General features: G+C 37.6%; 2 protein-coding genes and 1 long non-coding RNA gene across 5 annotated transcripts in view; 2 read left to right on the top strand and 1 right to left on the bottom strand.

Annotated features, from left to right (window-relative positions):
• The first annotated feature begins 51 nt into the window (after window positions 1-51).
• LOC110371947 (WW domain-containing oxidoreductase) lies at window positions 52-5,804 on the top strand. 2 transcript variants are annotated; one of them, XM_064035110.1, is made up of 6 exons: window positions 52-475; window positions 3,341-3,479; window positions 4,125-4,378; window positions 4,466-4,645; window positions 4,722-4,989; window positions 5,433-5,804. In XM_064035110.1, the coding sequence occupies exons 2-6, from the start codon at window positions 3,378-3,380 to the stop codon at window positions 5,706-5,708; spliced, it is 1,080 nt and encodes a 359-aa protein (XP_063891180.1). In that variant the 5' UTR covers window positions 52-475; window positions 3,341-3,377; the 3' UTR covers window positions 5,709-5,804. The 2 variants fall into 2 exon arrangements, with proteins under 2 accessions (XP_063891180.1, XP_021184091.3); XM_021328416.3 differs by lacking the exon at window positions 52-475 and adding an exon at window positions 2,342-2,497.
• Window positions 5,787-25,660, bottom strand: part of Mib1 (mind bomb 1) — a 115,649-nt gene continuing 95,775 nt past the window's right edge. For both annotated transcript variants that reach the window (XM_049835712.2, XM_021328412.3), the window contains exons 12-17: window positions 8,979-9,237; window positions 8,441-8,627; window positions 7,959-8,272; window positions 7,634-7,865; window positions 7,304-7,539; window positions 5,787-7,060 (exon numbers count right to left, since the gene is read on the bottom strand). In XM_049835712.2, coding sequence (XP_049691669.2) covers window positions 6,920-7,060; window positions 7,304-7,539; window positions 7,634-7,865; window positions 7,959-8,272; window positions 8,441-8,627; window positions 8,979-9,237 — 1,369 coding nt within the window. In that variant the 3' untranslated portion in view covers window positions 5,787-6,919. The remainder of the gene's footprint in view (window positions 7,061-7,303; window positions 7,540-7,633; window positions 7,866-7,958; window positions 8,273-8,440; window positions 8,628-8,978; window positions 9,238-25,660) is intronic.
• LOC135116990 (uncharacterized) lies at window positions 10,909-18,821 on the top strand. The gene is made up of 2 exons (XR_010276553.1): window positions 10,909-11,244; window positions 16,633-18,821. It is a non-coding gene; the product is annotated as an uncharacterized LOC135116990 (long non-coding RNA).

The following is a 25,660-nucleotide window of genomic DNA, read 5'->3' as shown; positions in this document are numbered from 1 at the left end:
ACATTGACACTTCGGTTGTGTTTCCAATGGAAAAAATTTTTTTTTTCATCCCTCATCTCGGAATGGATTCTTCGATATCTGAGTGCAAAAGCCATTTTCATACTAGAGCATGGCTCACTCAAGCTGTAGTTCTTTGACCTTCCCTTAAACGCTTCCTAATCATTATTCATTCATTACCATTTACCATTTTGTTAAGAGCATACTCCTTCACCCTTCTAATACAGAGGAGGAATGAGCCCTGAATCAATTACCATGCTTGCCCAATCAATCAAGGCTGTATATCAGGGCGAGTTTCTTTTACGACGTCTTCTTTCATCGTTAGTTATTGTGAAAGATGCGATAAAAAAGGTTACTTTAGCATGGACTAACTTGCAGCAGCTGGAACCAAACAAAAGGAACCGAATAGTGGAGTACTTTACTCCTTGAAACATGAGGAATCTAGATTTGCGGCGCGGCGTTTAGAATCATCTAATAGGTACAGTCATGGACACATAATTAAAGACACTGTTGGAATCTTAAATTGCTGCCGCATTTCATCTGTATTTCTTTTTTCTGATTGCTACTGGAACTTTATTTTCTATTTTAAAATATTTAAGAGGGCATTGTGAAATATTAAAACTAAAGACTATCTTCAGTGATGCTTCGCGACAAGTTTTTTTTCGCTTTATCCGAATCTCGAGCGGTATGAACCATAACGTGGCCTGGCCATATAATTAAAGACACTCCATTTGCTCAGAGGAGGAAATGCAAATTATTAATATTATTGATGGTACTTTTCTATAACAACATTCCCTACACTGTAACTAAGCATACTAGTGAGTACTAATATTTGGTTTATTTCCTTTTACCTCAATGACAGCACGACATCCCTAAGCGTGCAAGCGGTCAGTTTTGTTTTAAGTCGCTACGGGAATTTTCTTCCATGCTTCATAAAAATCTGTGTAAAATTGATCAATGTTTCATGTATGACTTATCGCCATTGTGTTTTCTGGCCGATCACCAGTTTTTTTTCTATTAAATTTGCGATGGGCCAAACCAAAACCGTCATAAGTTGCTCGATCAAAGAGTCCTTTTTACTACTCTTACAGTGTTTTTCAGAACTTTTCTAATTTGGAAAGCGCTAAGGACCGGTAAATTATGCTTAGCATATAACAAAATGCTATTTCTAAAATATTATAGTACTTGAATTCGCCTATTTTTAATAATATCATTCTAAAAGATCACCACACCAAGTAGTGGAGAGAAGCCCCACACTATTACTTTTTCGCCTCCTATGTTTGAGAACTTTCTTAGTGTATTTTGGTTCCATCTCATGTTTTGGAGGCGACTAATTTCGATTTTAGAATTATTCGTATCCCTTTGTTTAATGAGAAAAAAAAAATCATTTTTGAACACTTGTTAACTGCACCTTTCACATTTGATAGAAATAGCCAACTACAGTATGGACACGCGGTGCTTTTCCAAAAGTAACATCTTCCGATACCCATGCCTTACAGCTTTTCCCGACCCGGTTGTAGTCTAAAAGTTCTGCAGACACAATTGTTGTCCTTTTAGCATCAGATGACTCCCAAAAAAACCAGTACCGAATCATGTAAATGGTTCACTATTTGCCTATAGCACCGCCTTAAAGTCTGTTTGCGGACAAGTTTTCCTTGGGGTCGGTTTTGAGTTGTTCTCAAACCATGCCTTTTTTAGTGCCATTGATAAGAAATCTTTAATAATAAATTTATTACCATGTCCTTACTATAGATCAAGTGGTATGAATATGTCAAAATATAATATTAAAAAGCCTAAAACATTTTACTTACCAGAATTTTTGTTCTAGTCTTATTGATAGGACTAAAATGAAAATTTTTAATGAAATAAACCTAAATTATTACCTAATTCGAGTTTTCATAAGTATTTTACTCACTTCTAAAAAAAGTATGGTAACTATTTGTATCTTTCGTTTTTTTTTCTTAACTGGGCTTTAACTGTCTTTAATTAGCTGACCAGCCAAGTATCAGCTACAAAAGTTAGTGTTCATTTCCCATAGAGCTTTATATCTAAAGTATTAAAGAAAGAAAATATTTTTTGTCCTTAATTTAAAGAACACAATGTTATGTTTGTTTTAATAATTATTACACTACAGTTTATACCGTGCTTAAGCTCATGTCAGTACCATAACTATTTATTTCACTTCGAGTAGGGGGGTGTCTTTAATTATGTGTCCATGACTGTATGTATGTACCTACTTACATCTGCAAAGTTCAATAAGTAATATTTCTTAACATATAACCTTAAACAATATAAACTTATTATTCTAAATGTGAAATTGAATAAAAGCCATTAAGAAAAATAAGGTCATTTAAATTTAAAAACTTAGGTATGTGACATTTTACTACAAAAGTGTTAGTAAGAACGAAAATATTTGTAACTTTTAACTAAGCAGAAATTATAAGAATATTTATTTAATTTTAACAGATTTTGAAACAATGTTTCGTTCTTATTTTCGCCGGTAAGTTTTTGATAGAGTTTTTAAATGTTGTTAGGTACTTACTATAACGTCAACATTGACAGTTATTTTTTTAAATTGGTCTTTCGGAATGTTTTCGATTTACAATATCTCAAATATATTCAGGTAAAGTTCGATTGTTCGGGCTGCGGGATTGTTCAACAGAGTTACCGCGGCCCTGGTACATAAAAGGCCTACGGTACGGTTTTTAGCCAGTAAGAGTATGACACTCTGTCACCGCTGCTAACCCACAGCGGGACGGGTCATATGATGATTTTGAAGTCGTTAAAAAAAAGTCCGCGCATGTGTACCTACGTACTTGGCCCACCCCAGCCATATGCTGATATTTAGAATTGGTTTCTACCCAGCTACTCGCGCAATGTTCAGTGAATATCCAAAAAAGATTGGGGACAAATATACCAAGACATTTAGGTGTAAAATCTGGCTGCATGTGTATGAAGAGGGGGCTAAATCACCCTGGGTACACCTAAACACTGACATTTAAACCTAATTTAAATTTTTTACTAACTAAAATCCACCTTTGTTCATATGCCTACGATCTTTCACTCACACACACACAAACCATGAGCGCGAGTCGGTTGATAGATGTATTCATTATTTTATGAGCCTAAATGATAAATCAATCATGAGTAGAACACATGGTAAAAATATTGCCAAAGAATTCCATTTCACATTGTATAGGTACGATTAGTACAGTAGAAGCTGGTACGGGGCGGTCTGATGTTCAGTTTGGAAGAAATCTAACTTATTTTCGATCTACAATATTGCACATTGATAGGATGATCCAATATGTCCTACCTTCTAACATAGGCTTTTTATTTTCAGTATTCCAGTTACAACATATCATGTGGATAAAAATTATATGACTACCGTAGTCAAAAAGGGAAGCTTGATTGAGAATTGTTTAGCAGTTCTTGGGAGAAGTATTGATTTAATCGGGATTCATGGACCAACGGTTGATGAGGTTTGATATATTGCTCGTGATCACTTTCATATTAGGTATACAGGTAGTAGGAAAGATCAATGGCCCGATCCTACTAAGTTAATTATGTCAAAATTGAATAGAAATCGAATCGCAATATGATCGCAATAGAAGTTTTAACCACATCGGGCATTCTGCTCCTAATATAAGACCGATCGTATTCCAATGACATTCCACTGGTTTGCGATTGGTCTGCTATTTTGGTGATTTTGGTCTAGGTATACGGTAGTTTGCTCTACAATCATATTATTGCAATCGTCAATCATTTGCAGACAAAATGATTCATTATTGAATGACAGAAAAGGATAAAAACGTTTATTTCAAAGAAAAAATAGCGGAATGCCACATACGCTTCAATCGTAATCGAGTCGTGATTGGATCGCAGTCGCATGTGAATCGTATGTCGCTTAAGTAAAATTAGGAGAATCGGGCCCCTGTAAGGAGGACGGACGTATGGATCGGATGCAAATTACGCTTTGCTACGGAATGTTCATGAAGATTTTTTAAAAACACGACGAGGTTGAGAAAGGGTTCCAGGTGAAATGCGTTGCAGTTGGGTGTGCACCAAGACAGGGTTCAAAATTTCAAACCTAAGTCGACTTACATAAGTGCATGTTTCTTTTCCAGGTGACTAAAGATATTGATCTGACTGATAAAACATGCCTGATTACCGGTGCAAACAGCGGGATCGGATTAGAGATGACAAAATGTTTAAGTTCTCGAAACTGCAATGTACTTATGGCTTGTCGCAATCCTTATGCGGCAAACATTGTCGCTAAAAATGTTTGTGGCAGCAGCGAGCGACTGAAATTATACGAGATTAATCTGGCGTCATTGCGGTCGGTGAAAAAGTGTTCAAACGAGATTCTGAAAGATCAACCGTGAGGTTTTTTTTTGGTGGCTTATCCATTACCTATCTAGCATATGCTTTGGTGCAATTTTATTTTTGTTTTATTTTCATTTTGTAGGAAAATTGATATAGTCATTTTGAATGCGGCCGTTTTTGGATTACCATGGACTCTTACGGAAGACTCTTTAGAAACAACATTTCAAGTTAATTACCTAAGTCAATATGTTTTACTAATGAATATCGAAAAAATTCTTGCTCCAAATGCTCGAGTCGTACTTGTGTCTTCGGAATCGCATAGGTGGGTGAATTTTATTGTCTACGATGCTTTCAATAAGACATAAGATGGTTAATAATTTCTTTTACTAATTTTTCAGACACGTAAGCTGGGACTTCAACCATCAGTTATCACCTACTCAAGCTATGGTGTCACTGCCTAAGCATGAGTACACTTCCATAAGAGCGTACAATATTTCGAAACTGTGTGGTATTCATTTCATGCACTATTTGAGTTACCGTTGGTTGAACTCTGGTAAGTCGGTGTTCTGCGCTCATCCAGGATCCTTTGTGAAGACAAGACTGTGTCGGAACTGGTGGCCATACGAATTGCTTTACACCACTATGAAGCCTTTTTCTAAATCTATAGTGAGTATTACATTTCAATAGACAGTTGCAGCTTTTGAATTACATACATCAACAATGGTAAATTGAATGGTTGGACTATATTTTAATGCCAATTTGCAGTAGGTGGGTTATGTTGTGTCATAACAGTGACAGAAGTAACGTCCATAGGACTTATATTGGAACATGTTCGTTCACTGTTATCTGCAGTCGAGTCTTGTTTGTTTGTTTCGCACAGCCTAACCGTCAGTTGCACAAAGCTCCATTAAAGTTAAAGCTTCCTTAAATGTATTGCTGACTCTTTCTTTGTTAATAAGATAAACAGTGTTAGCAATAGTCGGCTGTGCAACTGTCGGTTAGTATACTTTTCGAATGAGGTTGATACGCCGAAATCGTCCAGGCGAATTGTGATGTCTATATTTTGTCTAACCACTACGTACGTTATTAATATATATCGTGGATTGCAGAGTCAAGCAGCTAGTACGCCAATCTACTGCGCCACTTCGCCCGACCTGGATGGGCTGTCCGACGCGTACTACAAGGACTGCAAGCGCTGCGAGGAGAGCGACCTCGCACAAGACTTACACTTGTCCTTCAGAATCTACGACTTAACGAAAGCCATTGTTCGCAACCGCATTGCAGCCAGTGAAGACGTCTCCAGAGTCAAGGAATCCGTCACCTTCCCGGACCAAACTAAACATTCCATCGACGAGAATACCCTGGTGGCTAACTATACTGGCTAACTAATATGTGGCAATGTGTGCTCATTTAAATTGTGTGCTACATTTAGGATCCTTTTGTTTTGTTCATTAAAATTAGAATATGTTTTCGAACAATAATATTTATTTTAATTTATAAAGTACATTTTCAATATTGGTTATATAGGTGTACAGTTAACACATAGGATTATAAATATGTAGCCCTAATTTAACATTAATACGCAGTAACTAATAGGCACTTATAAATATAACAATAATTAGAATCAGTTTATCCGAACTAATATAAATCAAGTAGGTACTCTTAACAAAACAATGTAATTTAAATTCATTCAATATTCATTAAAATCCAAAAAACTAATTGAATAATAATCCTTAATACATTTATTAGAACAAAACTTATTAAACGCCATTCAAACATTAAATATACTTATATTTGCTACTATAATTCTGGCTATCTGACTATGCCACGGCTACATTTTCCCGTGATTTACATACAAAGACAGATAAATGCATAGAAAACATCTCAATTGAGACAGATATAGGTATACTATTATTTCAGGAATGAAATTAACACTGTCACCAAGTTATCAAAACAAATCACGAATAAATGTGATACAGCCGTTTCGTTATTACACTTGGCAACGTTTCCTTTGTAAATGCATAGAAAATGAGTTCTAACATTGTTCACTGTGTGAAAATAAAGCTACATAATATTTTGACATGCATACATGACCATTATACAAAATATATTAAATAGATACGAGTAAAGATACTTATCTAAGCCTTTATATAAAATATCAGCCTTATAATATTGAACCCTAAAGGCGCTCTTCCACTTTGTCGCGACGTTATGCTCATATGACTATAGATTCACGATACGAGATATTCACGTAAAATCTATACAGGTCATAAAATTACCATCCGACAATAATTGTCTTACCTATTTAACTGTCGTTCCAAATAGCAGCAATGCGCTCTTATAGGAGGAACTGCTTAGATAAATAAGCCTTCGAACGTCAAATTTATCAAGAGATACTAGAAGCTGGAAACGTCCTTTATAGGGCAGACACATTAACAGCCAGATTGATGCAACGATGAACGTCACGACACAGTGGGGACGTCCTTTCTTATGGGTGAGCTGCATAATATCCCAACTACAAAGGTCACGACATAGTGGGAACTCAGAACAAAAATGGTTCCATTTGTAAGTCTACCTGTGCATAGGTGCGTTGTGTTCAGTATAGGAGGATGCGCTTCTCGACTTGCTTGCGGCAGATGGGGCACACGGTGATGCGGTCGCCGCACATCTGGCACATGCCGTGTCCGCACAGGAAGATCATGTTCTTCAGCCGGTCCAGGCAGATTGGGCACATCGTCTGTAATGTAATGCTATTGTTTGAAATCGACATTGGCAGTGTGACATTACCATGCGATATGTCAGCTGGCATTAGAACCACATAACTTTACCTAATATGAAGTACAACCTTATGCTTAGTAGAAAATACATTGGCATTTGTTTGGAGACAATTATTTTTAAGAAAGTATACAGTGGATGTTTTACAATTCTGAGCATGATTAAAGTACCTGTGGGGTATAAAGTATAAATGGAGTACACATACCTGCTCCTTGATGTCCTGTAGCTGCTGCTGCAGCTTCTGCACGTCTGCGACGGCGGGCGCGGGCGGGGCGGGCACGGACGGCGCGGGCGCGGGGGCGGCGGGCGGCGCGGCGGGGGGCGCGGGGGCGGCCGCGAACCGCGACCCGTTGTTCATGTAGTGCGGCGCCGACTGCGCGGGCACTGGCTGACCTTTGTTCACTTGCACCTGGGCTAGGTTGCTGCTGCTCTCTTTCTCCACTGAAATGAATTTGGAATCATGTACTGAGTATTTTTTCTTACCATTATAAAAATAGAGTCTTTGATTTTAATTTAGAAAATAAAGTACAGTTACAATCAATTTTATGGTTGGAGGGTGCGGGCTGGGGCGGCAGCGCGTTGGGCAGCGGCTGCAGCGGCGTGCGGCACTCGACGCACTTGCGCATGAGCGGCGCGCAGGCGGCGCAGGCGCACACGTCGCCGCAGGGGCGGAACACCACGGTGGCGGGCGCCTCCGAGCACACCACGCACTCGCCCACGCGCGCGCGCGACACCACGCCCGCGCGGCACGTCAGGCACTTCTTCACCTGGGTCACAAATAAGTACAAGGTGTTGATACTGCTATGACAAACCCTTCAGCATTTTGATAGACGAGGGAAAAACATAGTGAGTTTTCTTACCCTCGCTGCGCAGACGTTACAGCAGCAGATGTGTCCGCAGGGGCGGAAGAGTGTGTCCCGTTTAGCATCAGAACAAACGAGGCACTCATCCGCAGTGGGGTCCGAGTGGGGCACGGGCGCGGCCGCCGCCTCGGCAGCAGGTACTGGGGAAGAAGCGGGCGCCGCCGAAGCCGCCGAAGTGCTAGCTGTAGGGTTCATAGAACTAAGCTCGCTCTCTGGAGTACCATCGCCACCTAAACTTGCACCTTCTTTGCGACAGGACGTCAAAGTCTTGCACAAATTCGGATCCGGGCATAAATCCAGCGGTGTTTGGCCTGGAAGTTTTAAAAATATTGTTTTAATATAGGAGCCTTTTCGTCTTCATGGTGTTTATAATTTCTCACTAATTTAACTTTTATGACAACATGCACAAGTTGAGAAGAATTAATGACATGAGGATAGGTCGTGGTTGAAACAGCCAGTTAACAATAACTAAGTCGAACCTTTCTTATTCTTGATAGTGAGGTCAGCGCCATGCGCGGCGAGGAAGCACGCGATGGAGGCAGAAGACTTCTTGTCGTGCGCATGCGCGAGGCCGGTGAGTAGCGCGGCGTCGCGTGCGTCTTGCAATCGACGCAATTGCTGCAACGTGTGGTGTCGCAGCGCCTCGTGCAGAGGAGTGTCACCGTCCTGGAATACATAGGAATATTTAATTAATATGAGAAAATCATTTGTGAGAAGCTCGTAGTAAACAGCCGCACGGGTCGATCGATCGTAAGGTTATTGGTGGATCCCGGCTGTTATTTATATGTTTTTGGCAGTCATTACTGGTAGTCGGAAGTCGGAAGCAATAAACTATGAATATCAAGTTTACCAAGAAGTATCGGATTAACAGATATGTAACGGTCCATGTAAAACACAAAACAAGAGTTTTTGCACGTCTTGATAAGGCTGATACTAGACTGAAAATAAATCAAGTAAACGTCAATATGCTCCATAACACAGCAGATTCTGTTATAACCAAAGAGTACTAAAACATACCTTATCACAAATGTTGAGATTCGCTCCATGCGCGACGAGCAAGCGGACGATTTGCGTGTGTTGTCGCTCCACGGCCAGGTGCAGGGCTGTTTGAAGGTTCGCGTTCTGGAGGTCTGGTCGTGCTCCCCCGCGGACAAGGAGCTCGGCCACCTCAGCGTGGTTGTTTAATGCTGCGAGGTGCAGCGCCGTATAGCCGTCGTCTTTCGCGTCGTCCACGATCCACGGCCGCGGCAGCTTGCCTAGCATTATCTTCATTGCACTGAAAAATAGGATAATCTGAATAAGTATAATTATATTAAAAGGCTATAAACATGTCGCGACTACGTGCCAACTAATATTAATTTCTTTGATCATTAATTTTTGCTTCTGCGTATATTACAACAAAGCCTGTATAAGGGAAGGAAACTTATTGGGTATGCTGCTTTCAATCATATTAAACTGATCTTAACACCACGTGTCTCTCGCATGCTTTACTTGAGTAAAAGAGTAGGTAGGTATTTATCTTTTATTATACGGAGCGAAGTTTAATATAGAAAGCAGCGTTGCAGTTTGTAACTCGCTTCTGAACTGGTTAGCAATAAGAATTTGTAGAAAACTCAAGAGTACCTATACAAATCGCTTTGATACCGTTGCAAACAACGTAATTCGATAGTAAAGATCGAGATGGCAGAGAAACTTTGTACGGACTGAAACTATGACCTCTTTCCTCGGATAACTTTAGCAATACGCTATAGCTATTTAGAGTAAGAGCTTACCTAGACAACTACTGAAACAAATTAGATAAAGAGTACTTCTTTATTTTACATCCATGTATTAAAGGAACTTTTATATCAGGTGCGATTTAAGTAATAATTAAGTTGGTTGGTAGAAAACTCTTACTTAGCTGAAAATTACATATTGTAGGTTTGAAGGAACAAGAGAACGCCCAGGATTATCTAGGGAAACAAAAATTAAAAAATGCTCGGAAGTACTTTGTTGGTTTTATTTAAACTATACGTATGTACCCATGCGTATGCAAATTTATGTAAATAGCACGTTGTATTCAAAAGCCGTTGGCGACAGCGCCTGGATGTGACAATTTGTTTTTTCCTAAAAAATAGATTTACACCCCCGCGAACACCACGCGATATTCCCTGAAGTATTCATAGATTGTTTAAGAAAAAAAACGTGGTTTGTAACGCATCCCCCGCTGAGCCTTACTATTATTAACTTGTGTGATGGATGGAACCGTGAATAATGTTACTTTAAGTAAATTATGTTATCATGAAAATGACGAGTAGTTGGTCTAAATCTCTGAAAGTTCTTTTTTTCCCATTTCCTTGGTAAATGATTATTCAGATTTGCCGAAGAAATATAACTATGAGTATCGAATAATATTTGTCATTGATGCACGATTTACTGATGCCACAAAACGTTGCAGGAATGTTATTCATGACACATTTAGGAAAGTGCAAATAATTTATATTCGAATGTTCAACCTGAGCCAAGTAGGTAACAACATCAGAGTTTTTAAAATATATTTAAGCCACTAAAATTCGGATCTCTAATACTTTATTAAAATTGTGTTCAAGTAATGTTTAGCAGGAAGGAAAATAATTTATGTAATCTCAGATGCAGAAATCAACGACGTTGTCGAGGTGGGTGAACTCCAAACAGAAATAGCACAAGACTTGAGTTGCTGCATCTAAATACAAGGTTTACTTCACATAAAAATATAAAGATCGTACAGTATGACATAGTCAGGTAGCTAATCACCGCATAAATACAATTTCGCTTGACGTGAAGTACTGAAATGTGGTCGTCGTAAATATGCGGTACAATTAGGTACTACGAGTGTAATGCGATGATAGTAGAGTTAGTTAAGAGATGACAATATTAACCGAGTGGATGGCAACAATGAATTAGACGGTTACACATTTTAATATGCTACGTTACATTCAAAGAGTAAAAACGAACGAACTAATTAAATAAGGTCAAACGTCGACAGTGGCGGGCGCGGCGGCGGCGGCGGCGGTCGGCGTGCGCGCACGCATAGCGAGCTACGTACGCCAGCAGTCCGCGGCGGCGCGTCTCGTGCCCGCTCATCTGTCACTGCGCAGCGCATCATCAGTGTTACAGTAATGCACTAGTCTGCCATTTATCGTTAGCTTGTACGCAAAGTGACTGAATCACGATGACAGTGTTGCAACAATATCGACCATCACGGAGTATTAATTAGTTCAGGAATGTCTTCTGCTTTGCCGTAATGGAATAGTGTGTGGCAGTGGTAAGTTAATACATTTCAGTTCAATGCCAAAACACATTTACAGAATCTTGTGTTTTAATTGGTATCTGTCTTTTACTTCTGATTTACGATTGCGGCCGTAACGTATAGGTAGAACAATCAAAAGTTACTGATTGTATTTGTACACATTATGTTAAACATACATGGCTTACACGTAATGTCTGCATGTAAATTGTTTTTGTTATTTAATTTCATCATATCAAACCATTTTCCAGTAAATCTAACATTAATAAAAAGTTGTTTTTATTTGTGTAAGACACGCCTCGTAGATAGTAGAGACTTTTTGAGTTCATGTCATCTAAGTCCTGACGAATCTACTATAACATCGATAGTGAAAAAACAACTTTACACACAGCCACATTCTAATATAGTAAGAACTAAACACATACATGCTAGTATAATATGTCTAATGTAGCTTGCATATTTTTATTAGAAAATGCTAACCATATGTATATTGGTGGAGTCAAATTATATTTTAAACAAGGTATTATAAATTACCTATAGCCAGTAGACAATACCGATGATTATATTATCGGTTTTAGTAGTATCTATTAGTTATTTTGTATTTGAGTTATATTTTGTAGTTTATAACTTCACGCAAGAGAGGCTTAATCCTGATTTTCCTTCATCCAGGATTCTAGTATCTCAAAACAAAATAACCTCCAGATGGTTTAAGGCATTTTACAGTAATAAGTAAGCAACCAAAACCACTTAGATTCGCATATTTGATAGCAGCTAAGATTAAAAGATAGAGCGCTTTGAAGAAACTAATAAATTCACTGGTGACCTTAGCGCAACTCCCTTGAGTTTTCTGTTTCATACATTTTTCATGACATAAAGTTCATATTGTTATATTCGTGTGTTTTTTATATGAAATAATTTATACATCTAACAAGATCTAACCGCTTTCGATTATTGTTACATTTTGGAGATGTCGTGTTGTATCTATCTAGACATTTACAACTAATACTAAACTCCATTTGAAGCCCCGAAGGGATTCTCATCATTTAGCGAGCACGGAGTGCGGCTAAAGTGGGGAGAGCCTGGAAATGTTCAGATGCATAATTGAACGTTCCTTAATATTTCACAACACTAACATGTTCATATTTTCCAAATGAAATAGATACTTACGCAGGTATTACTACAACTGGCAGTATTATCAATAGTTATATCGAAGCTATGTTCGATAAGCACCGAAATGAGCCAAAGGCGATGTCTTAAACTCGATTTATAACTGCTGTCTCAACTTATTACTGGTGTCTCTTAAGTGATAGCTTGAAGATAAGTAAGTAGAGCTCCAATAATTACCAAAGTTTGAAGCGTGTCGTGGAACGTGTTGGGCTTAAGGATAATATAATATAGGACAATAATGGTGCATTGTTAGCTAGTCTCCTACGAGTAATCCGTTTTAATTAGTCGGACTTACGGGCTGCGACGCGTTTTGTTTTAATAATACGTACGGCAACATTTTAAAAGAAGTTTGTTTAGGCGGAAAAGTAACGTGGTGTGTAACCTTTGGCTTTTAACGCGATTCGTTAAACATTTAGGGCCTTACTACAAAAACTTTAAACCCTGTTTTACACTTGTCTAATAAAATTTTGGCTGCAAAATGAACCATATGTCAACGTCATAATTTGACATTTTTTTAGACAAGGCATAAACTGACGTTTAAAAGTTTTTGTGGTAAGACGGTTAAAGTAAATAGAATGTTTTGTGAACAGTTTTGTAATGTATTAAGTCAGCAATAAAAAGGATGTACCAAGTATGCATTGTCAACTTAAAGTATTTTTTAACCCCCGACGCAAAAACGACGGGGTGTTATAAGTTTGACGTGTCTGTGTGTGTGTGTGTGTGTGTGTGTGTGTGTGTGTGTGTGTGGCATCGTAGCTCCCAAACGGATGATCCGATTGTAATGCGGTTTTTTTTGTTTAAAAGGTATGCCAGTCGGGAGTGTTCTTAGCTATGTTTGGTGGAAATCGGTTCAGGTCTTCAAGGTCATCAGCTCGTTTGCTAGATGTGATAGGAATGTTACACGCTCAGTTTACTTGCAAGTATATGTGGGATCTGAAATTTGAAACACTAATGTCTTTTGGAACCACTGAGCTGGTCTGCTGTTAGGGCACGAAGGTAGGAGACGTAACCCTGAACTGCCTTTTAGTAAACCCATCGAGTTTGGGCTCGTTGAATTTGTCTTGACGAGTTCTCTTCATGTTTCTGATTGACGAGAACCTGATGCTGGAAATGGGATGTGGTGGATGAAACCCTGGAATACCGGAATGAAACGGATAAACCGATTTATATTTTTGCTGAAAATCTACAATGTCCAAAGGTCTTTATTGTTTCCCAATCGAGCCAGTTTGTCATGAGGATTATTAAACAGCTTCCTTTAGCCGAGATCGCAAGCGACCCCATCTTAAGATAAAATAAATTAAATTAAAGAAGGAAAAATTAAGGAGCTCCTTTAAAAAGCATGAAATAAAATTAAATTATAAATTTAAAAAAACCCCCGACCCAAAAAAAGTAAACCCTATAAAAAGCAAAAAATAACTTTTAACACTACGTAAACTAAATTTTGACGTGTCGGGGGACCGCTTTTTACCTTCATAAATACTTACATAAATCAAATGATACCTACCTAATTACAACATTCGTTTAAAAAAAAAACACGTATCTAAAGTAATGAATTAGAGCGGTCCCCCGACACGACAAAATTTAGTTTACGTAGTGTTAAAAGTTATTTTTTGCTTTTTATAGGGTTTACTTTTTTTGGGTCGGGGGTTTTTTTAAATTTATAATTTAATTTTTATCTATTAAGAATACGGTGTGACGCAGACATGAGATGCCCTTATTGCCTCTAAGGAGATTTTTAATGCTGAGTATAAGTAAAATATACATGCATTCTCTATTGAAGGGAACGAATCTACTATGAGCTCATGGATCATTTGTCGGATTACTAAATTAAAAAATAAAAGTGCAAGCGCTACCTCAAGGCATTCTTATTCATCAAAGAGCACTATATAAATTACATAAATAGATAGGTCAGTTTTAGTAGCACCTACTATAAGTAGAAACCATGGTATACAGTTTTCATTTCAAAACATTGACTTTAAATTCTTGTACTAGAGGTTAGGTAAGGTATAATAAAATATTAGCATAACAATAAAAATGTTTGTCTTGCCAACATGTAACGTATTGTTCCAGCTGGACCAAAAATTTGCATTCGAGGATTTTCACAGCTCCAGTCAAAGTTGTTTAATTTGATGAATAAATTCATTCACACTTAAAATTTTAAAGTTATATCTAGATATAGCATTCTCTTCTCATCTTAGAATTTAGATATCCATGTTCTTACTATACCTACTATAGTCCTAATGCCTAAAATATTTATGACGCATAACGTAATTATGTTACTGAAAAATTATGACTAATTTATCTAAATCGAGCTACCATCTAGATTTACACCGAAGCCACCATGTATCACCAATTTTGGTATTTTGGTCCGGCTATTAATACGATTCAGTTTTATTTGTTCTTCATATTTGTAGTACCTACAGAACAAATATTGTTAGTTAATTGCTAGGGAAACCTACAACAACATTGATATGATCACAAAATTATCGTGGTAAAAGTGAACCAAAAAACCGAATAATATTACATTCCTTAAAAGCAGTTCGCAGCGATCCCTAGATAATGTGCGGTTCTTGTAACGACAACAAACACATTACTATTATAGCATTGAAAGGAGGGGATCTTTTAACTTGAAACGACTTTGATTCAACTTACGTAAATCCACTGAAAACAAAGCAGCGGAGAGCTGTTTAGAATTTTTGAATGGTTTTATCTGAACGGATAAATAAATATAAAGTGAACATGTACCTATTTTAAATTATAATGTCGTTGATGCAGTACCCGTTAACGTTTACCGCTGGACGCATTTTGATATTTGTTGTTTACAACAAACGAGCGCTTCGATAACTAGTGGAGCGTTAGAGCGTGCATTTTGTTACTTGATTTTGAACAATCGGGCCGTGAATCATTGCGTTGTCTCAGAACTAAGCATCATACGGAGCGTTCGAGAAGGCCCGCTAAGTTGGTTTCCACTTATAGATTCTGTAATGAATAATGTAATGTATTGTCGCGACGGAACAGAATTTACAGGGCAAATATGAGTGGCCCAAGTGATCATATTCCAACATAGTGAGCTGATTCCCCGTGGATCCAGAATAGTAAGTTATGGAAATGTGCGATTGGGGCAGCAGCGGGCACTAGTGGCCAATAACAATGTCGCATTAATATTCAACAGACGCTCTTTGGACGGACGGCTGCTCTGCGGACAGCATCGCCGCCTTTCTTTACTCAATAGACGATCCTAGTAGCTCATCTTATAAAACTAAATTAGATAAGTAACTACGTACCCACTATAGTAGATTTCTAGTGTGCATAAATTGAAAGCCGCACATTAAACAAAAATATGCAATTGTATTGGAAACGTCGTCATAGAGTTCACATTTAACAGTTTTCTAATTTCTAATTTTTTAAAAATAAAAATTACACAGTAATGTATTTAGTATATAACAACGAGATCAGCTTTATAACTATGTATTTGTAATTAATTACTAACACTAATATCTATATTCTACCTTACTGGCTACGCGGCCAATAGTTTGTCATAATTGTTTGGCAGTGATAGGATGTTGTTGTATGGTCTCAATGGTATCAATCAATACTTACAATAATACAATCGACCATTTTTACAGAAAAGTTGGTATGTCTTATTATCGTTAGTACGGGATGATCATACCTAACACAAGAAAATGGATAAAATGGGATTATCACGACGTTCCATAAAATCAATTGGCTGTGAAATAGAACATATTTTAACATTGTAACATTGATAAAAAAAACATGTATTTCATTGTAGGTATTATGTTCATTAATGCAACACAATAAAATTATGTCCACTAAGGGGAAGTGTACCTTTTCGAAACATTGTGATATCGAAATGCTAACAAAACCATGTTGCTTTCAACCAGACAAAAGATGAGTTGGCTGTCGTCCCACTTGTTTGTCTACGAAAGTTTGCCAAAATTCTTTTATTGACTGAGTGTACGGAGAGGCGAGCTTTACGGGCGGTAGCGGGAATTCTCTGCCGCGTTGCGGCTGCCACGTTCTCCTATACATATAATGCTAAGATGACTAGATAGACGCTAAACTAGTAGCAATCGTTGCTCGTTTAATATTGCATGAATGTTCCCTGATAGTGAACGAAGTCTTTAGTGAAAAAGCGGAATCAACAAATTCCAATAGGGTTATGTTACAGTAGGTATTCTTGTATATTGATGAGGTATATAATATGTGATGTTGTTTCAGGGGAGGTCAGTGAACGCTGAGGATTGCCAGATCCCGTGATCGGAACTATGTATAGCTCGACTACCCTGCGGGAGGTGACAGTGGTGGATGGTGTACAACTAATAATAGCCTCCCCTCCAGCGCGATCATTGGAACGCTGACGGGAGCGCGCACATGTGGCGCCCGTCGGCGTCGTAGTCGGCGTGCACGTTTATTTTCGAAGCGGTCGTCACGCGGCGCGGTTCACGGTGTTTCTTACATAAGAGCCGGCCTCCGGCGAGTCCGGAGCCGAGGTTCAGCCGTGCACTTCGGCCAGTCCTCGCACGCTGCAGGTCGCTGCACGTTCGGGTAACCGATCCGATGGACGCGCGCCGCCGGTTCTATTTCGGGAAAATACAAATTTGGAATGGATGGTACTCCCGAGTCGTAAGCGAACTCCGCCGGTTGACTCCATTTTTAGAGCTGGTCTGCGCGTGCGCAGCGAGCGCGCTGCCAGTACTCAGCGAGCTGCCATCACGCCGCGTCGCTCGCCACCCCCACGTTGTCGCCTACTGTCGCGTTGTGCTCCCAACTCCATCACCCAAGAGATGGCGTCACGGACTGAACCACTGCTGCATATTATTCATATGTAACAGGTAGTTGCTAATTGCAACTGCACGCGCCTGCAGTACACTCAAGAATGAAGACACAAAGCCTTGCGCGAGTTCCGTGCTTCCTTACTTCCCATAGTGCTTATTATCGTATGGAATGTAAAGAAGTATGGAGCTGCGCGGGCGTGCCCTCGGGTCCGGAAATCGCATCATCCTGGTTCACATGTGTGACAGAAGCTTTGTCTTGTTATTTGTGATCACAGTTCTAGTGTTACATTTTAATTTAATTGTGTGATGTAGCTGTTAGTAGTTCACTAGCAGCGTGTATAATTGACATGGATTTTTTACACTCTACAATGTGAAAAGCAATATTTCTCATTTGTCTCTAAAACATTATTCCTAGGATGAGCTGTGGTAAATATTAACATCGTTTATTTCATTAATTAAATAGTCGAGCGATGAATTACCGAACTAAGACCACATTGTTTTGTGGTATTTTTACTTTTTAAATAGTTACGTTCAGTTCTTTTTCAATTTAAGTTCTTTGAATAATAAAAGTAAGAAAAAGAAAGATTGTTTATTCGGTGGCGAACTGTCGTAAAATAACATCTGGCGTAGGTAACAGTTCTGACTAAGGCAACATAAATAAACGCGAGGCTAACGCAGCCCGGAGCATGAAACTCCACTCCTAACTTTAAATTATGTGTGGGTGTAGACAAGGCGAAATTACCGAAATAATTAAATTATTCGTATCTATAAATTACTAAATTATTTCCTAATTAAAAACGCAATTCACATACAACATAAGATTATTTTAATGAGCCAATGCCAATGCATGTTATAAAAATGTTTTGCCATTTTGACTATATCTAATTAAACATAGATATCGATATATCTATCGAAAGATATATCTAATTTTTGAATCTGAATATTTATTCAAGTATTCCTTAAAACATAAGGATTCTATGTATATACAGATCATAAATTAGCACATAAAATACAATACACTTGGCACATTATGTACTTTCTTCTTGCTAGATAGAAACATCTGCATAATACTTTAATAGATATTTTCATATCATATTAATTTAACTGTGTATATTCGAAAGTTATGTGGTAATAATGAGTATGTAAATTTTAATGAGAATTTATTTGCAGAAATGTGTAATGAATAATGTATATATTGTGTTATGCATAAGTTATCTTGGAATCTAGATGGTTGGATTTCAGTGTTTGAGTAAGGAACATTGCTAAAGCGTTTATCTAGTGAGTGGATGGCAAAAAAGGGGAAACAAAAAACGGCAGAGCGTTGGGGCCGCGCCTGCGCCACATCTGGAGGAGCACTGCATCTCATTATGCGGATCGGTCGCGGCTGAATGGACGCCCGTGCCCTCGTCGAACAATGCTCCAATATAACTATATTATTTGGACATTACATTGTTTCTTGCTTTTAGCTGTATTGTTCCTCAGTTCCGTATTCTAAAACTTCTATTCATATATTTAGATTTTTATGCCCGACGAACTAAGTTGTAGCGCAGATGTCGACCGACTGGCTAATTACTGTTAGATTTTTTAAACATAGAAACGATTATGTGGAAATAATATCCGTTTTATTAACTTGCTAGTTTTCGTTTTTTTTAAAGGCTAAGTATATCAGCTGCTGATTTTTAATTTTGATATAACAATCCATGAATAATGAACCTTTTCTATATATTCAATTTTTATTGTAACATTTGAATTTAACCTCAACTGTCTGTAGTTTTTATTGGTGCTGTCTAGGTATGTACTTGGTTTATCGAAACTAAAGATAGGTTTCCATCAAAGTTAAGGTTATTTTTATTAGGGACTCATTTGAATGAAGCATGTAACCTTTCAAATTCTCATTGAATATTCAATGATCAAAAGGTAAATTGTAGAAGAACGCCAAAAGCAGGGCGATCATTAACCAGGTTCCGTTCATTGTTTCAAGAGGCGAGGGGGCAGCGGCGGGACTAGGGCAATGACAGCGCGCACGCATTACGATCAGGATCACTCACACATAAGTGTAGAGGCGCGGCCGACCAACTCGACACACCAAGTGACCAACACGACTCATCGTCCCTTCAACAACACTACTTTACTCACTGCCATAGATTCAATAATAATTACCCACAAATCAAGATTCTACCCGATCCGCGCCCTTTAATAGCGAACGCCTTTTACTATCGCACAAAAGACTCGTCTATGAGAAAGGGATCTTGACCTACCAGTTTGTTCGGTACGTTCGACTCTCAAAAACAATTTATTCATGCATCCATGCAACGACTACAACCAACAAAAGAATTTAAAACTAGACAGGGGGATAATGAATACTAGACAAAGGGCATTTTAATAGAGTTACTTGCGTGCAATTCGGTATAGTGATTGTGTTGAAGTAGAATGAATGTATGAACGGGCCACTGAGAATATAATAGAAATCGTGTTGTATGAATGATAACATGTGCGTCACAGCTTCGGTGTAATCCATTTTTTATACGAGTTACAGTATCTTCATAGAGAAAAGATACGAGGAGATGGAATCGGTAGATGTGTTGTTATTCGCGGATGACGTGCGAAAATAACCACCAGACGAATCGTTGGCAGCGCTCCAGAGGCCACAGAAAGTCTCCGACGCCGTGCCTCACTCTACATATATTTCCATACATTATGCGTAGATACAATTAAAGTTAAAAGTAAAAATTTGTTAATCAATGCTGCAGCATAAAAAACGGAATTTCGATTTGTTCATGATATATTGGTAACTTTATTGAATGGAAGAAACATAAATAGTTATTATGGACCATATAGAATTCTGGAAAACAACCTTCAAGATTTACAAAGACAGTATGAGTTTTTTTTGTTGTTGAGTCTTTTATTCCTAGATAGGTTTAAATAACATTTTCTACTTTTTAAGTCACGCTATTATGAGGAGTCGCGCAACATTCAGATACAACAGATTTCGAATGAAATAGAAATAACTTTGTCTATTTATAGCAGAATTCAGACATGATTACTTATGAAACGTTTGCTTAAATTACTGAAAAGAGAATCAATTTTTTCAAACTGTGAATTATCGCAAATCCATTTAATAATTCAATTAATACTTTAGTGTAGAAATCAGAAACTTCATCCATAAGTTACTTAATATTTTCAGCTACGGACGCTAGATGGCGACTCTTATACACTTATACGACACTAGCTGTTGCCCGCAACTTCGTCTGCGTGGGCAAGTTTCATAGAAACTTTCATCCCCTATTTTATCCCCTTGGGGGTAGAATTGATCAAAATCCTTTCTTAGCGGATGCCTACGTCATAACATCTACCTGCATGCCAAATTTCAGCCCGATCCGTCCAGTGGTTTCAGCTGTGCGTTGATAGATCACTATGTCAGTCAGTCAGTCAGTCAGTCAGTCACCTTTGAGTTTTATATATTTAAAGACTAAACACATAAGGACAAACAAAGCACATGTAAAATTATTAATAAAAAAACTCAAGGCTACATTATGTTTTTTTTTGTTTTATTCATTAAAACCTACAAAGTTTTGCCTAGAGGCATGCGACTATCATAATATTTATTACCACAAAAGTTTTTTTTCAATTACGTATTGAATCTTGAAGTCTCAATCAAGAGCAATTAAGCGATACTGAAACACATCCAAAGTCTAGGTTTATTCGTAGTAGTAGTAGTAAGTATACAAAGTTAATGAGAGTATAGTATTACAAGTATTATGTCAGGCTTTGTTTTCTTATTGTGTATTTGTTTTCTCCTCTAGTTCAATCAGTGCGAGTCAAACAGAGCGCTTTAAGAAACAATTTGTACTGGCGGGCGGTGGTCTTATGAACGGCAGCTGGCTACCACTATAAGCTGTATAAAGATGTTTATTGTAAGAACAACTTACATTAGCAAAATAGTGATTCAAAAATGACCAGTTTGTGTGTAATGTTATACGCAGTAGTACTTTTAATGTTTTGTATAAATTATGGTTTTAATTGATTAATGTGATTGTGTAAAAAATGTCGGTGTACAAATAATAGGACGATGTATATTATTGTAACCTCATTCTCAATAGATAATAAATCGCTACCATTTATATAAATATATTGGAGATACGTGTATGGCGGCGTTAAGCCACTCCTTTCTTCCCCGGGCGACGTGAAGGACAACCAAGGAAATGTAATATATGAGTTAGTCAGGATGAGCTGTTGTGAGATATAAAGGCATCCATCAATCCACAAGTAAGTGAGCGATGTAATTAATAATCTCAATATTTTGCCGACCATCGATTACTATACGAGTCAAGAGCTCTATGGCTTCATAGAGAGACGGTGGAAGATAATAACAATGTATTGTATGATTGCTTTTAGTAGATATATCAAGGTTATATTTATAGAACGAATATATATTTTTTATGAATGGTTATATTTTTATACGGCAGTATGGAAGGAGAAAACATGTTTCACCGATCCCAAATAAAATTGTAATTGATCCCAAATAAAATAGGCGAGAGGATGATGTTGATGGTTATATTTTTTTACTCTCTAATCTAGCAGTAAGTACAATTTTAGCAGAAACAAGAGAGGTACCAGCTGGATAAAGATTATGTTGTACAAACGAAGTCATTACGGCTATTATTTACTTAGCTTTTAGCAAGCGTATCTTAACCAAGTGAGTAAGTAATTAGCGGCATATGTGTGCGTCGGGTCTGGGCGTCCCCGAGCGCCATCAGCGCGAGCCCCGGCCGGCGCCCACCCATCGCACAATAAACCGACACCAAATTATCTTTTCAAACAATTAGCCGAGACTTATTGCCCAACAAAATGTTCGCTCTGTAGAAATATCGGCGTAATTAAACAAGCTGTAATTAAAGCACCGTTTTTTTTTTCAAAGATATGAATAATAACCATATTTTAGATGTATTGTTTAAAGCTAGCTCTGTCTGTTTGCATTTTGTTGTCATTATATTCTAATTTGTTGCAATCTATTGTTTTATTTTTTCCAAACACATTCAGTTCGTGTTATCAATGTCGTAATTTTGCAGAATCTACTGCTCTCTTGCTGTAAGAATATTCGTTTACCTATCGTTAAAAATAACCAGGATGTCATTTACTTGTGAATATACACCCGGAAATGCTTTACGTAAGGTTTAGCTAAAATATGGCTCTATCACTCATGTACCTACGGGGCCGGTATCGTTTGTCATTGTGTTATCTTTTGTGACTAATGGCTATTTAAAATACGAACTCAAAAGCGGTTTCCCGTGCCATTTCTATGTATAAGCTTATTTCTTATTTTCGTGGAGTAGTAAAAAATTTTGTTTTTGAGTATTTTATTCATTTCCTGTTACAGTTATCTAAAGCGCCGGTTAAAAGCTTACAATTGAATGGATATCGATATTTTAAAATAGAGCATATGACCTGACAACTCAAGTATTTGCTTACCGACCATTGGAAGGTAAAGTCCTAGATATTCTTGTAACAACATAGTCTATTACTTTGATCCAGCTCCCAAAGGCATATCAGTATCTTAGCGAGAAAATTTAAAATAAATTCGATAATTTGCTCATAAACAATGCAGTCTTCTTTGAAGCCAGCTACTAGCAGCAAGTTTAGTTGCAAGGAGGCTATCAAACAAATAGACCTCTTTATATTTTCTTGGTACATGATAGCAGTCGTTACACGGGAAGTGGCCTTTGCAAGGAGACCCGTGGCGCTATTGCGCGAAATGACTTGAATATATACTGCAACAGCGCACACGGGACGTTGAGTCGAACACTAACTAGCGTAAGAACATTGAAAGTAAACCGTCTTGTGTTGAACACTTTCAAATGTGCTATTGATAATAATTTCATCGATATCCCTTTTGGTCTAGAAACATGTCACTCATTTAGAAACATGTCGTCATGTCATCCAATTATATAATAGTTCCTTAAGTTCCATTAAAAATAATTCTGTATTTTTTAATGTAAAGGTATGCTCTGCATCATTTGACACACATGAAACGAATTCAACCACATCAGAAAACTTTGTAATCACTGTGAAATAATACAGCAGGACTGGATTCAAAATACAGAAATCGAAATTTTGCATATTTCAAGAAGAACCAAAGACAGTAGATCCTTCGATGTAATTATTTACTGATACCGTGTTTGTAATACAAACCTAAATTAATATTGGAACAGGTAATCAATAGGAAATTTCATATTCCTGTTCATCTTCATCGGATTTGATTATAAATATGTCTTGGTAACAGGAAAATGTCCAAAAAATGTCTTCCTTATATTAAATTATTTAACTAATTCTAGAAGATTTAATTATCTTGAAAGTAATGAATAATGATTTGTGATTAAAAAATAAATTCTGTGACTTTACAATGACACCAAATCGGTAGGTCGGCTTAAACTTTAATATTTAGCAGTAACATTGGACAACTATTATTCCATTATGAGTTTTGCGTTTTGTATTCCTTCAGTAATACATGAAAATCTAACTTACCTATAGTAAGTCAATTATGACAATTAATTTGAATTAATAAATCAATCCCTTGATCCGACATGCACTTATCATAAAGTTTTGATATACTTAGATGAAGTTTATATTTCTATTCTTACAAATATTACTAGTAAAAATACAGTTTAGCAGCCGCAGCAAAACAGCGTTGTACATGTTTACTATGGTGTACTTGAATGGTTATTTTTATAAAGACTCGTCTTGATGAATTGAAACAGATCGAAAAGGTTCTCAAGGAATTTTATGTTGGGAATAATCCCGAAAGCGGCCGACACAATTCTTCATTTCATTCACGTTCCCTTGCGATGAAACTTTTTCTCTGCAATTTTTCTGTGGAGGGCGGGGAGTTATCAGGTGGGGCGCTTTGCGAGTCGCAGCACGTAGCGCCTCCGAGCCCCGCGCCGCCCTGTGCCCGCCCGCTGAATACAAACTTCATTAGCCGTTTGATAATTAGCCCGTTAAACGCCCCTCACTCAACCAACTACCGTCTCTTAAACCAGCGATATTTGTACATGTTCTTACATCATGTCTTGAATTAATTAGTAACACTCATATATTCAGAAAGATAGCATCTACACAACAATTTTGTCTAACTTTATCTGACAAAGAAACCTCTGTGTACTAATAACATAAAGAATTTCGCTTTCATTAGCAAACGAGATTAGCCACAGCCTTCATTAATTGGACCAATATAATCGAGTTAGTGGAAGATGTGAATACTTGGATTTTATTAAAACAACCAATTCTAGCAACGGTGAAACTAAAGAAAATGTAGACATAAACCAAATCTGTATAAAGGATTTCGTTCACCTTTGTCAAAGAGGAACCCTGCCCAGGAACGGATAGTAAAAGTGACAATTTAACCGGAACATCACCGGAAGGAAAGGACGAAACAAAAGAAGCTCCAATGAGCGAGGAGTAGAAAGAAGTTAGAAAAATTAGGAAACAATGAAGCAGGAAACGTGTTTCCTCAGCGAATGGCAATGACGCGAACGGACGGCGGCGGCGCGGCCGGGCGCGCTACCAACTAACGGGGTTAGCTGCTCGCTCGCCTCAGCCTGATCGATACATGTATCTCTACCAGATTTAAATTGATACATCTTGAATCATCTCGATATATTATCTACCTATGTATATTTTATGACAAACTCATCAAGATCTTTCGGTTGAACGCAAACAGATTATTTTAAAGGGAATCATATTTAATGAAAAATAATATAATTTAAACTTTCCAGCATTGTTTTGTAATTTTCCTGCAAAGCACTGAACTGACTTTGATAAACGATGTGTAATGCGATTTATCTTCACGCTGAAAGTACGGGAATGTATTCGATATGTGACAAATTTTTAACGTGCTGCTCAGTTTCCAATATTAATGTTGAATGTTGAATTTTCGTCATAAATTCCACTACATTCAGGCTACGAAAGAGAAAGCCCATAATTTAGAACTATCTGACAGTCAGTATCAGCATTGATTTCCAAACGACGCTGGACACAAACATCTGTAAGCTCCGCAAACATTTGTTTTATGTGGGGATCGAACCCAAACACGGCAAGCCAACCTCTAAGCTACTGTGTCAATGAGGATGTCAAATAGAAAAGTGTTTCAGGAAGGGTCTGCTACCTGACAGTAAAAATACGGTTAATGAATAAAGCCGTATAAGAAAAATCTGGTAAAAGTATGTACTTGAAAATGCAATTTTAAAACATTCAAATTAGCGCTGTAGGTGTAATTTTTGATTACTTAGAAATAGAGCTCTGAAAACTCTAATGCAATTAAAATTGAAACGTTGTAGCATTGATTGCAGTTTTAGAGACAGAAACGCAGAAGAAAAATTAAATAAATAAAAATACTTCACACGAGCGACATCATATGATACCTACTGTGTTGTAGTTTATTTAGTTAGATGATTAAGGTCGGGCATCAAATATAA

Source organism: Helicoverpa armigera, chromosome 6, assembly GCF_030705265.1.
Source record: "Helicoverpa armigera isolate CAAS_96S chromosome 6, ASM3070526v1, whole genome shotgun sequence".
Lineage (NCBI taxonomy): Eukaryota > Metazoa > Arthropoda > Insecta > Lepidoptera > Noctuidae > Helicoverpa > Helicoverpa armigera.
This window is presented reverse-complemented; position numbering and strand designations above follow the sequence as displayed.

Excerpts from the sequence above, each read along its gene's own strand:
- LOC110371947 (XM_021328416.3), top strand. The coding sequence starts at position 2,475 with ATGTTTCGTTCTTATTTTCGCCG. Across the intron at positions 2,498-3,340 it reads TTTCGTTCTTATTTTCGCCG|TATTCCAGTTACAACATATC; the intron begins GTAAGTTTTTGA and ends TTTTATTTTCAG. Across the intron at positions 4,990-5,432 it reads AGCCTTTTTCTAAATCTATA|AGTCAAGCAGCTAGTACGCC; the intron begins GTGAGTATTACA and ends CGTGGATTGCAG.